Source organism: Amblyomma maculatum, chromosome 1 (assembly GCF_055883805.1).
Source record: "Amblyomma maculatum isolate TAMU_Amacu chromosome 1, ASM5588380v1, whole genome shotgun sequence".
Lineage (NCBI taxonomy): Eukaryota > Metazoa > Arthropoda > Arachnida > Ixodida > Ixodidae > Amblyomma > Amblyomma maculatum.
In genome coordinates this window covers 454,335,449-454,347,932 of record NC_139344.1, presented here as the reverse complement: position 1 = coordinate 454,347,932, position 12,484 = coordinate 454,335,449, and the positions used below count along the sequence as shown (strand labels likewise).

The 12,484-nt window shown below is 45.0% G+C and overlaps 1 protein-coding gene across 2 annotated transcripts in view; it reads left to right on the top strand.

The window, feature by feature from the left end:
• The window catches only part of SIDL (SIDL trafficking protein particle complex subunit 10), a 95,714-nt gene that overhangs the window by 47,706 nt on the left and 35,524 nt on the right, over positions 1-12,484 (top strand). The window contains exons 11-13 of one of the 2 annotated variants that reach the window (XM_084603024.1): positions 1,370-1,446; positions 6,082-6,173; positions 9,288-9,538. In XM_084603024.1, coding sequence (XP_084459150.1) covers positions 1,370-1,446; positions 6,082-6,173; positions 9,288-9,538 — 420 coding nt within the window. Of the gene's footprint in view, positions 1-1,369; positions 1,447-6,081; positions 6,174-9,284; positions 9,539-12,484 lie in introns of both variants that reach the window. The other variant, XM_084603023.1, reaches the window with a different exon arrangement.

Genomic DNA, 12,484 nt, shown 5'->3' with positions numbered 1-12,484 from the left:
ACCTTGTCGTGGTTTTTACAGTGTTAGCACTGCCGGGGGGGCACCTAAAGCTGCGCACCTGACTTAGCTTCATGTGTGAGAGCTGGTGCAGGAGGGCCACTTTTATAAGTGCCACTTGCAGAGGTGTGCGCAGCATAGCTTGATAAATCAAATATTCCACTAAATGGAAGTTTGATGAATGCATGCTACTGCTCTACTTTAGAGGGGGATTTTGAGAAGGGTAATCTGACAGTTCGATATTAGCAGTAATTTGACATATGTGGGTTTGATATATATAAGGTATTTACTGTGTTCTCAAACAGGCTTTTGCTTCCTAAATTTGTTCCGTTTTCTTTTACCATTCTTCAGTGGATGACATTATGAAAGGTTCTCAAAGACTGCTCCTTAACACCCTTAAAGGCCCTTAGAATGCTATTTATGATAATATTGTAATGCAAGAAATCCACAGAGGTGGCCCTTAGGAACATTCAAGTCAAATTTGAAAGCTGTGGAAATAATAGCCTTTGCAATTTTGCAAATAATTAAAAAAAAAAGTGCTCCTGGCAACTGTTCTCAACTGATTGGGACGACACATCACCGTGCGCAAACCTCCCACGTGACGTCACATGCGCTTGCTGGGTGCACCTGCTCATTTTACACTCCCAAGTTATGTGGGTAGGCTGGGATGTGATGGGGCGCCATCGAGACTTCTTTACTTCTTATTTTCTTGTGCCCTGGCACTGGCTGAGTTGAGGGGGGAAAGGAGAAACATCATTTTTAATCGCCCATATCCTCAGTGCTAATAAAGGTAGCCTAAACATTTTTGCACCGCAGGGGGGATTGATGGGATACCTATAGCTGGTGCGTGTTTTCTAGTTTTCGCAAATAGCTTTTGTTGGGCCCTTTCAGGTTTTATGTGGCTGCCTTCACCTCCAGGGTCCTTTGCAGAAAAGGCAGGGCACTTATTCTGTGTAGCCGCAGTGTGAGGAGGTCCTCTGAACACGGAGACAGAATTTTCGAAAATGTTTGAGCTGCCTGTCTGTGCGCTTGCAATGTGATGTCACATCAGAGGAGGTACAATTATTGAAAAATAATTAATTGAAACAACACATTTTGCCCAGTGATTGTGCTGCTTATAACGGTCGTGTCTAAATGAAAGTGAACCCTGCACAGCTACACATGGAGCCAGGATCTGTGTTTAACTTCAGGCATGAACCAAGCAGCGGAAAAAATGAAGAACTTGCTCTCACGCCTTTTGTGGATGTATGATTGCTGCACTCCACTGCTCTGAACTACATTGTGCTTCCGAAGCTGAATGTGAGCATTTACTCTGATACTGAGACCAGGTGCAGTAGACGAGAGAGCCAGAGCGTTTTCTTTGTGTGTGCAGAAGCGGACAGCCAGTCTCCCCACAGCCAGCTGAGGGAGGCACTCTCTTCCAAGGATTCCTTCCTCAAGCACTACCTCGTGAGTATGGCCACAGAAAGAATACTTTTGACAGGTGCAAGGTAGTGCTTACCCCCCCCCCCCCCCTAATTACTATAGCTGTTGCAAATCCTTGACCCTTTGTTTATGCTGTTTAATGTATAAAAGGCAAAACAGAAATGCCGGAGGCGTGTTTGCCATAGGCAAACATTAGGTCGGAACTCTACCTGCAAAACAAAAAATGTAGCATTAACAATCAGATCTGTGAGAATAGCAACGTTTTAGGTGCGAAATGAATTCAAGTAACAAATTTTGCTTGCTTATTGAATAGAATATTCTTCTGCACGATTGAATGCTTCCATGAATAAGTACCATCACAAATAGCACACCTGTCTGGAGCGCACAAGCTGCATGCTTTATTGGGCATTTATGACAGCCTCCTCAGCATGGTGGGCTCAATATGGCTCTTAAAGTTGTTAGGAGTTGAAACACATTTCAATGGAACATGCATACATAACAAGGTCTTGCTTTGAGTCATAGGTCACTTGTAAACGAGGAACCCCACTACGGTGGGCAGTGATTAGGGTGTTTGACTGTTGTAGAATCCCGGCCGCTCTACTTGTATTACAGTGAAAATATTAACACTTAAGGTTACAAAATTCACAGCCTAGTAGAGAAAGACCTCGAGATTTCAGAAATTCCATTTCTGAAAAAATTTGTTTGTTTTTTTTCTTCAAATTTTTCCCACTTCTACAAGCCATCTTCTCCTTAAGGCTCTATTTTTCTATCAGGGCAGCCTTAGCTTGCATGATGCACCAAAGATGCACCCATTGTAGGTAGATCTTGCCAGAGGAAGTGTTTCAGTTGAAGTTCAGACAGCTAGCTCGAAGCTAACTTTATTTAACATTAATTTTCAACTTTACAACTAACAGTTTACAACTTGACAGGCATATCAGAGATGAGCAGGTTGGATCTAGCCAGCAGCCAAAGATGTCAGACAAAGCTTGCCACGGTAGCATCTAGACCTATCCCGGAACCGTAAAGACTAGGTTTTCAGGCACTGTTTCAATCCTCAGCATCAGGCCCACATTTAGCAGACACTCGTTTGCAGTAAACAAGGATAACAACTGACAGAGGACTAAACCAGCCAACTATGCTTCTTTTCAATAATTACATCCTCACTTGATCGAAGGTCCGGAATGGTAATGGTCTGGGGGCTTTCTGCTCTTTCTTGGACTTCTCCGACTGTCCTTCGTGCTGGTGGTGCGGCAATGATGGTCTACACCCCCTTTTCTCATTTCAGCCATTTACTGAGAAAATTCAGAGGACCAGTTGCTGACTCTTCTAATGAAACTCCCACAAGATTCAGTGTCGGTCTGTCGATGCTTTACAAATAGTGAAAATTTACCGGAACATCCTTTTTCTTCTTCTTATCACCCGCAGCTCGTTTGTTGTGTAATCATGGCATAGCTACATATTGGGGGTGTGCGAATTTGAAAATTTCGAATAAGATTTGAATACGAGAATATGAATATGGGGAAAAAATTCTTTCGAATGTGGAATTGGATATTGAATGCATAATCAATAAAAAAAAAGAATGCAAAATGCACGTGGCATTAACAAATAAAATGAAACTAGATCTGCAGCGCAGAGTATACCCGACTGAGAAATTCAGTACACACCTTGTACAGAATTCCGCATGCCTTTCTTTTTTATAAAATGGGCCTGCACGAAACTGCATGGCACTGTCATATTGTTGCTGAATACAGTAAACGCTCATTAATTTGGCCTTCAAGGGACAGAAGAAGAAATGTCGTAATCAACCAAAGGCTCGAATTATCGAATGGACGTGAAGAAACTGCCGAAAACCATCTGCATCGCAATAATTTTATTTGATGAACACCTGCACAATGGTTTTCGGCATTTGAGGTGAGACACAAATGAGAATGAAGTTTTTTGCTGGTTTCGTCAAGCACTTTGGTTTGCGCGCACTGTCGGGAAGGCCCTCTTCACAGAAGATAAGGTCCCTGTTCACATAATGGCCCAGTCGAGTTTTGAGGATGCTTCACTGCACAATCTATGCAGTCAGGCATTGCGGTGAAGCACGCAGTGCAGTGAAACTGCGGTAAACTCGAAAATTTTCAGTGTACTCGGAAATTTGCGAATATTCAAAAATGCCGAGTATCATTTTGTTCAAATAAAAATACGGATTGAATAACACTGCATATTTAATTCATATTCGAAGTGTTCAGTATTTGCATACTCCTATTGCGTCTCCATTTCTGTTTTTCCTCAAAACAAAAAAAAAATATTCTTGCTTCTTTAGCACGCAATTTTCTAATTTCCAGGTTGTACACTGCATTCTGTAATACAGATATCACGGCACTAATGAAACCAAGCAGCCAATGCTGAGATGTGACTGTACTGAAGCATTCACTTTTCGTTTCCTTTTGTTGCCTCCACACCCACCTCGGTATGCACAGGGTTGCGCATCCTGCTGAAGTTTTTTGTGTGTTCAGTACCTGATGGCAATGTGCAGCAGAACCTCACTGCTACTGTGTATGTTATCGGTTAATCTGTGTATCTGAACACAGTTTAACCCGGATATATCGAATTTTGGTTATATCGAACTCGTAAAATATCCCCTTGAAAATCCCATGTAAATGTATAGGAAACCCACGTCATATATCGAACTCAAATTCACCGGTCGGTCGATATATCAACTCCGCACCACGCACTGGAAAGTGTGCATTTCCCAAAGACGATCGCATCACCCTCGGCCATTTGCCGCGTGACGTTTTCAAGCCATGCGCGGAAGAAATAAGAGGGGACAGTTCGGCGACGGCTGGTCTAGGGCAGCGCCGCGCCCATTCTCCAAAGGCGCGCGCTTCTGCAGTTATCGTTTCCCGCACGCTATTACGTGACGTTTACAAGCTGTGTGCGTGAATGAACCAGAGAGAACCGTTGGGAACGAGAGGGGAGAAACTATAGAGTGAAGCTCCAGCTCAGCCCGTTTTCAGACAGAACGTCGGACGCTTTCTCCAGCATGTGCTGCGAACCCTCTGCGCGTGGTGCCTGGCGTGGATATGTGCCTGCAGACGTTAAGAAGCAGCAGATCTCTCTCTCTCTCTCTTTTTTTTTTTTTGCGAGAGTCGTTTATTCTTATCGTTGTGCTGTACACGCGGTGTAGCGTAAGATATGGCGGCTGCAGGTGTTAAGAAGCGGCAGTTTTTTTTTCTTTTTTGCGGGAGTCGTTTATGTATGAATTCTTGCATGTATGAATCAACGAAAGCATGTGGTCAGCTGCAATCATGACACCGGCTTTTAGAATTTTTCGCTTCAAACAGCATTTGCAGCTATCATGCTTTCCAATGATTTTTGTGGCGGCAGTGGACTGCGCCCGGCCCAATCACGGCGTGATAAATCGAACCAGGCTTGTGCAATCGAGCCATCACGGGCACTCTGCCAAGTTCGCTCCCCGCTACCGCAGGAGCTATCAAAAGATAAACACTCCGTGAAGTTATCGCTGTGCAGCATCTTGGCATGCTGCCAAGAAGAGCTGTGGATGAGACGACCGAAATGGAGCGGAGCGCGTTATCGAAATGCAAGTGAAAACGCTCGCAATTTCTGCCGCGGTGACACAGAAACCTTGTTTTGAGCTGTCGCAGTGGGTCGAGTGGCGAGAGGGACGCAGTTCCAACAAGTTGGAAATTTTTCGTTCTATCGCTGCGGCTCGTCGCTGAGATCGCTCAATCGCTTGCATGTGAGTGAGCTGGCCTTAACGCTTTTTTTTTTTTTTTTTAAATTCTCGGGTGGAAAAGTGGAGTTCATTATGCGAGTGGGTTGATTACACGACAAATACGGTATCGTTTTTTCGCATCGGAAGTGCCGTCACAATCCGATTTCTGTATATTGAATTATCGATATATCGAACTATTCCGCTATCCCCTTCGAGTTTGATATATCCGGGTTTGATTGTACTGCATGGCGCTTGCATAGTTCAGCCTTCTTTTTGCAACAATGCATTTTGAAGCGTAGGCTTTTTGTTTGCTGCCCCAGGGTAGACTTTGTAGTGCTACCTGTAGTGAACATTATTTGCTGCCCCAGGGTAGACATTGTAGTGCTACCTGTAGTGAACATTATTGTGACATTTGTTGCTCTTGCTGTAAATGTACTGCAATGTCTTTTATCCATAGTCACAGATGGGGCTGGTGACATTGGCATGTTACTAAAGAACTGGCCAGCAGCCTGTGAATAATGCGATATTCAGTGACAGCAATTGGCAATGGTGAATTCACCGTTCAGCATGGAAGTTACGTGTGTCTGCTGGGCCTTTGAGGCTAAATTTACCGACAGCTTTGCGAGCGTGTTTAATTGAAGTGACCGGTGTCATACTTGAGTGACTGGAAAAGCTTGAAAAATGTTTCGTCACTGTGCACTGCAGTGGAGCAGGTGCCATTTTTGCACTGGTGTGCATGGAGGCAACCAAAATCGATGGGGAAGATGGAGCGCTGTCACTTCTCCTTATGCCAATGCCATCTCAAGACCACAGAGCCAGAAAATGGGCCCCTAGCAGGTATCACTGCAAAACGACAAAGGAGGAAACAGAGCGCCATGTCCCGTCACTTGTTGTTGCAGCTTTGAGGTCCACTATTGAAGTCCATTATTTTCTTGCAGGATCTGTCGGAGCACACCATGATCATGTTCAAGCACACCGGGCGTCTACGGTCAGCCAGGCTAGTGGGTAGGGACCTGGCTGAGTTGTACATGTGAGTATCCGTATGCGCTCAAGTACTGAGCTCTCCTTGCTCAGGCATTTCTTTTCCAGCACCAGAAAGCTATGGTATACTAGATATGAAACCTACTGAGTGACATTCCCATGTCGCTTGGAACCTGAGCCGCAAAGGTGGCGAAGCCCGCATTGGCTTTGTGAATCAGTTTGTATAGCTTTCTTGGTGAGAGAAGAGGAAGCGGTCATCAACGAGGCCCCATACACAGGCAACCAGAGACAACCTGCCCTATATTTTCCTTTTGCCGATGCTTTCCTGTTCGATACTTTCTCCGTGATCTTGAAGAGGGGAGGATACGTAGCTGCAGTGTGTGTTATAGCCATGGACCACGTCACCCTGCACCTCACACATAGCGTAAGTGTGGCAGCAAAGGCCATCGTGCAGTGTGCTTGCTGCTGTTCTCGTGGTTTGCTTTTGTTTTCTTTTTGAGAAATTTGAGCGGAGCTAATGAAGCTTTTCTGCAATGTACTTGTATGTGCTTGTATATATGTATGTGCAGTTACAAAGCACTCTTTTATTAATTTAAACAGCACGAACACAAAGACAAAGGACAAGATAAAAGAAAGCAATGGTACAAGTGCTTGTACTGTGGCTTTCTTTTATCTTGTCCTTTGTCTTCATGTTCGCGCTGTTTAAATTAATAATGAATAAGTACCAACTCGCCCAACAAAGTATCTTACAAAGCACTCCATTTTTTTTTCTTTTTTCTTTGCGTTCATTACCTCAAGCCATAAAAGGATATGTTATGATGGATGAAGGGGCTCGTGGCTCTTCTTTATCTTCTTCTGAGAAGTTCTCATGACTCTCTCGTACCTTGTGACTCACTTTCACTCGCTTACACTGGCTATGGCACCAACGGCGATATGACTCGACCGCTGAACAAGGTCGTAAGAACTGCTCTCTAGAATTCAACAGATTATTTGTGATTCATCACTGAAGAATATAGTATAACCAGATTCACAAGATTGTTGCATCTCGCGCCAAATATAATCGGTGCATAACAAAATTTAAGGAAAATTTAATTGGTTAGTATAGTAGGGGTGCACGAATATTTAAAATTTAAAGTATGAATAGAACATGTTATTATTCGATCCATATTCATTTTTGAAAATCTGATGCTCAGAATTTTCTGAATGTTTGAAAATTACTGAATACACCAAAGAATTGTTAACCGCAGGTTCACCACATTGCACGCTTCACAACAATTCTTTGCCGCGTGGACTTTGCAGTCTAATCGGTTTTCAAAGTTGTATCGAATTTAATTCATATTCGAAACTCTCAATATTCGCACACCCCTAATTGCAAGTAATCGCTTGCAAAACATTGCATACCAGTTTGGTCTCCTGTTAACATTCTCTGTTGTCAGGAAGTGCAGTGTTTTCCTTGATTTTCCTTTACTTTACTTGTAGTGCTGTCTTACCTAATTGGTTTGTGGAGTCGGAACTATGTCATTTTGGGAGCTGAATTGTAAAAGCTTGTATAAAGTGCATCTATATCACAAAGATGGACCTTAAGGGGTTGGAACATGGGATAAACTCATTTGTAAATCAACATCTTTAGTTCAGGGAATCTTCAGGGATGCTTTTAACAAATCTTACTATGTAATAGTCCTGAGTAGGAAGGAAATGTGATATAGTATTGCATTATGAAATTAATCACAATGTTGAGCGGCATTGAGTAAAAGAATAATGATGCAACAATGATGGGTGAATTTTGTGAAGAACGCAAGAAAGGGCAGTACAGTATGTTTAAATAATGTTACAAGAAGTGCAAAAACTTTTCATGACGCTGCACAGCAGTTTACACAGTGTTGAAGTATCAGATTTGCTTACCGCACAAAGCAAGCTTTCTGGCTTAATTTTTTAAACATAATTTGTTGAACCTGATAATGAATTTTATTATATGTTGCTATGAAAGTAGACTGGCCTGTGCAAGATGTGTGCAGGCAGATCTTGCACTGATTACAACTCCGGCTCATAACTTCACTGTAGAATTTTGCATCTTCATTGTAGAAAGTTTTAAAGATTTTCCCTCCTTAACCGCTGGCTTGTTTGTGCTGAAACTGCTCATAGAGTTCATATATTGTGGCAACTTTTGTCTCTTCATAAGTCAACAAACCTACTTCCCTGCTTCAGCTACACATGATGCAATTCTGTAATTGGCTGTGCCGAGAACAAAAAACTAAAAACTGTGATCACCGACTTGCTGCCAAAGGGCAACCACTCTGCCATCTGTTGCCTGCAGAGAAACATATTTACAAGGCTTGCGCATCTTGGAACAAGGCACATTTCGCATTGGGGCACCTTTCCCTGAAACCACCGTTGCCTTCCTGTGACAAGCTGACATTCACAGCTTTTGCGTTCTTGTTCTTGGAGCGGATGATTATGGATTTGCATCATGCGATGTGTGGTTTCATTGCAAAATGAGCCAGCACTTGATGCAAGAAAGTTGTTGAAAGCCATTATGATAAAGGCTATTGAGGGAAAGGCTGCAGGCATTCTCAGGATGGGATTAAAAACCCACCAAGGGTGGGGAAAGCTTGGAACTAGAGGCTCATTTTTTCTTTGTCAAATTAAGGCCACCACACCTGGCTTTGTGGCCTTGTTCTCAACAGAACGTCACAGCCGCGATATGCCAACTATATAGACCGTTTTTCGTTAACACTTTTGCTAGGACATACACCATGCTCTCAGATGGCCTTGTGTTTGTGAGGTTTCTTTGAGGTGATTTGATCTTTATAGTAATACTGAGGCAGCTTTAGCTAAGGTGTGTCATGGTTAGTGTTTTTGGTTTGCATAAAGCTGGGTCGAATAGCCATCTTTCTCAAGGACTTCACCAGAATAAAACCCAAGCACCAGGCCAGGAGAAAGTTATGCTCATTGGGCAATTGGTAGGCACCGGGAATCGAATCCCACATCTCCCACATGCAAGATGGGAGCTGAAAACAAACTAGGCCATTGATTTCTGCGATCCTTTTTTTGAGTCTTATCAGCAATACAATGAACCTCCTAGCTTCCTCTGTGGCATGTTGAGCTTTTGTGGCAATCTTGATGAGCTTTGTTCTCTTTCTTCCCGGTGCGTGGATGGAAGCAGCCAGCTGGGTGAGCCACAGAAGGCGGTGCCCTTCCTGGTGGAGCTGGTGCGGAGCCAGGCGGACGAAGGATGGCACCGGTTGGCAGCCGTCGGCCAGCGGCGCCTGCTCGACTGCTACTCGCAGACTCACGAGTGGGGCCGTTACCTGCGAGCTGCCCTCGTCCTGGCTGCCTGCCCCGCGCTGCCCATTCCCGAGCGCCTGCAGCTTTTTGAGGAGATCCAGCCGTGCATGCAGAATCTGCGTGAAATGGGTGAGGGCTGTCAGCCAGTCACAGATTTTAATGCGAGAGAGCATTTTAGGCCCCGCTCTCTAGAAAGTTTGCCATCAGCGTTGTTAGTGTTGCGAGCAAAAATCACGAGCATGCCTTTGGCAGGTGGTAGCTGGTGAGAGCATGAATTGCTGGACAATGGGCTCGCCTGGGATGTAAGCCCGAGGGATAATGTTTGACGAGCTGTAACTCTTCTTCCAGGGATGTCGTGTGTGTGCCTCCTCTTCTTGTCATGCATATTTCTTTGCTGGTTTCATCATTGTAAGTGGTAGTTGTCAGTTGACCTGGCCATCCACTTTTTAATCTGTGAGTTGTGGGAAATCGTGAGACCACATGACATGGCTGAGTTGGCAGAAGCTACCAACTTGGCATCTCCTTCTAGACGGGAGGCTCAGTGGGAATTGCATCTGAGACCCTTGAATCATAAGTCAGATGTACTATTTTCATGCTGTGTGGTTACGTTCATACAGGTTGGTTAAAGTGGAATTTTTTACCCATGTTGGGTGCTGTTTCATGTATAAAGTTATAACTTCCGACTGTATGTTACTGAGTATATGTGAAGTAATACAGGCATAACAGTGAGGGACCTGTGGTTAAGTACATAACGAAGTGTGTGCGTAAGAAAGAATTTGCAAGGGGAGCTGCAGATGAGCGCCATTAATGGTACAGTCATACCCACTTACAGCAATATTGAAGTGCCATGGAAATTTCATTGTTATAACTGATAATTGTTATAACCGGGTTAGGCAGGAAACAACAAAGAAAAAGTTATAAACTACACATTTAATGAGGACGAGGTAGCTTGCACTTTTTATTTCATAGCGAGAAGAAACGCATAATCCATAAGCATTTTCTTTTTCACGGCAATCTGGCCGACATCTTTCTGCAGGGCATCCACTAGTGAACATAGTGCAGTGGAAGGTTCTTAGCAAAAATGAAGTTCCGTAGGGAGTCTATCATTCTCAAAGCCCCTTGGGGAGACTCAACCTGCACAGGTTCTGGTTCACCGTCGTCGTCGCTACAGTCACGGTCCTCCGTGCCAGTGACTGCTGTGACGATAGCCTCGTCTGTCAGCTCTTCATCTGTCAGCTCTTCATCTGTCATGACTGTATCATCGGCACGTAAAAATTCCTCAAGTCTTGGCGCGTCGCTGTCACTACTGCTCACTGCGAACCAAAGTTCAGTCATCACTGTGTCGGCACGAGCTTCGCGACCTTCCACGTTGCCGGCATCCCCAGTGAATCTGCCTTCCTGTAGCAGTTCATGATAGTGGAGGAGCTTGCTTCTGACCTTGCTCCAAAAATGAACTGCACTGCCATCAGGAGCGAGATCTTCAAGTCAGACGCCGGTCGGCATTCTCGGACTAATGTCGAGATTCAGCGCGAGCATGCTCAAAATATGTCGACGATACAGTGCCTTGAAGCAAGCAGTCACGCCTGCATTCATAGGCTGCAAGCCTGCAGTGGTGTTAGCTTGGAGGAAAAAACTTTCACATGCGAGAGCTTCTGCGTTGTTTGGTGCGCTGTGCACCAATACCACCTTCCTGCATTCGCGTTGCATCCGCTTATCAAACTCGACTAGACACTTGTGGAAAAGTTCGCGCGTCATCCATCCTTTCCCATTATGAAGGTAGCGAACCAGGATACTCGTGGCACCACGAAAACAGCGGGGATTCTTGGATTTCCCGATAACAAAAGAGGAGCACTTGCTGGTGCCGTCTATGCTAGCACACAAGAAAACGGCCAGCGCGCAATTTGGTTTGCTTGCCGCCCTTACAGGGGTCGCCTTTGACTGCATGCGTCTTTGACAGTAGCATCTGGAAAAACAGCCCAGTCTCGTCCCCATTGTACAAGTCCTGGTCCGCGTATGCTTCTCGGATGCAGGGCAGTGTTTCCTCAAGCCACTTTTACGTAGCCTTGACATCGAGCGATTCTGCCTCGCCCATGATTGCCTTGTAAATGATTCCATGTCTCTCCTTGAACCGTTGAATCCAACCACCACGAGACCGAGAATCGGTGTTGCGCAGGGGGTATGTGAAGTGCTTCGCCTTCTCTGCTAAAATCTGGCCACAGTCAGCAGGTTCGCTGCACGGGCATTCAAGAACTACTGGTAGAGCGCTTGTTCTACGTCTTTGTAGGCCCCATGTCGAACCCTTTTCCAGCCATCGTCCATTGCAGATGCAGCACTGACATCACTTTCGTTCTCAATCTTGAACGTGTTGCTTCATTGCTGTTTACGGAAAATCCGAAGCCAGCAAGATCGTGGCAACAATGATGGCACACTAAAGAGAACCACACTAGAAAGACGTGCACGAACGCTGCTGCACACCTGCTACAAAATGTGCAGCCGTGAAGTGAGGTCCTGGACAACATGGTCAGCGCACCCTCGGAATGCACTGCTCCACTGTGCAGAGGCAGAGCACGTTCCCTAGGCCACGGGCGGTCTCGAGGGAGGGAGCTCGAAGCTCTTCCTCAGAACGCCGTGCCTAGCAGCGCCTTAGGCCTTTCCTCCTCCTCCGCGTGAGGAGGCGCTCCGTCCTCCCTTGCATGTCCCTTGGCATGCAAGCTTCCCTGGCGCACCCGATCAATGCATTGGCTCTACGTGCACTGTTCTGATTTTTTTTTTTTTTTATTGTCACGGCATCGGCATTATCGACGTCTCCGCGCGCGCGCGGTTTTGTGGTTGCTCCGTTTCCGCGATTTTGTTAACTTTCACTGACCATATTTGATTGTTATAGCTGATAATATGACACCATTGCAATAAGTGGTTTATTTTACCATAGAACACATGGCAAAACTGACGGTGCAGCGGCTACCCATTTACATCCGCTGTATTGTTAAAACCGGTATTGTTATAAGCGGGCTTAACTCTATCGTATCATGTCCTTAAAAGTAGCAGCATCCAAAATATTTTGTGGTAAAAGGTATT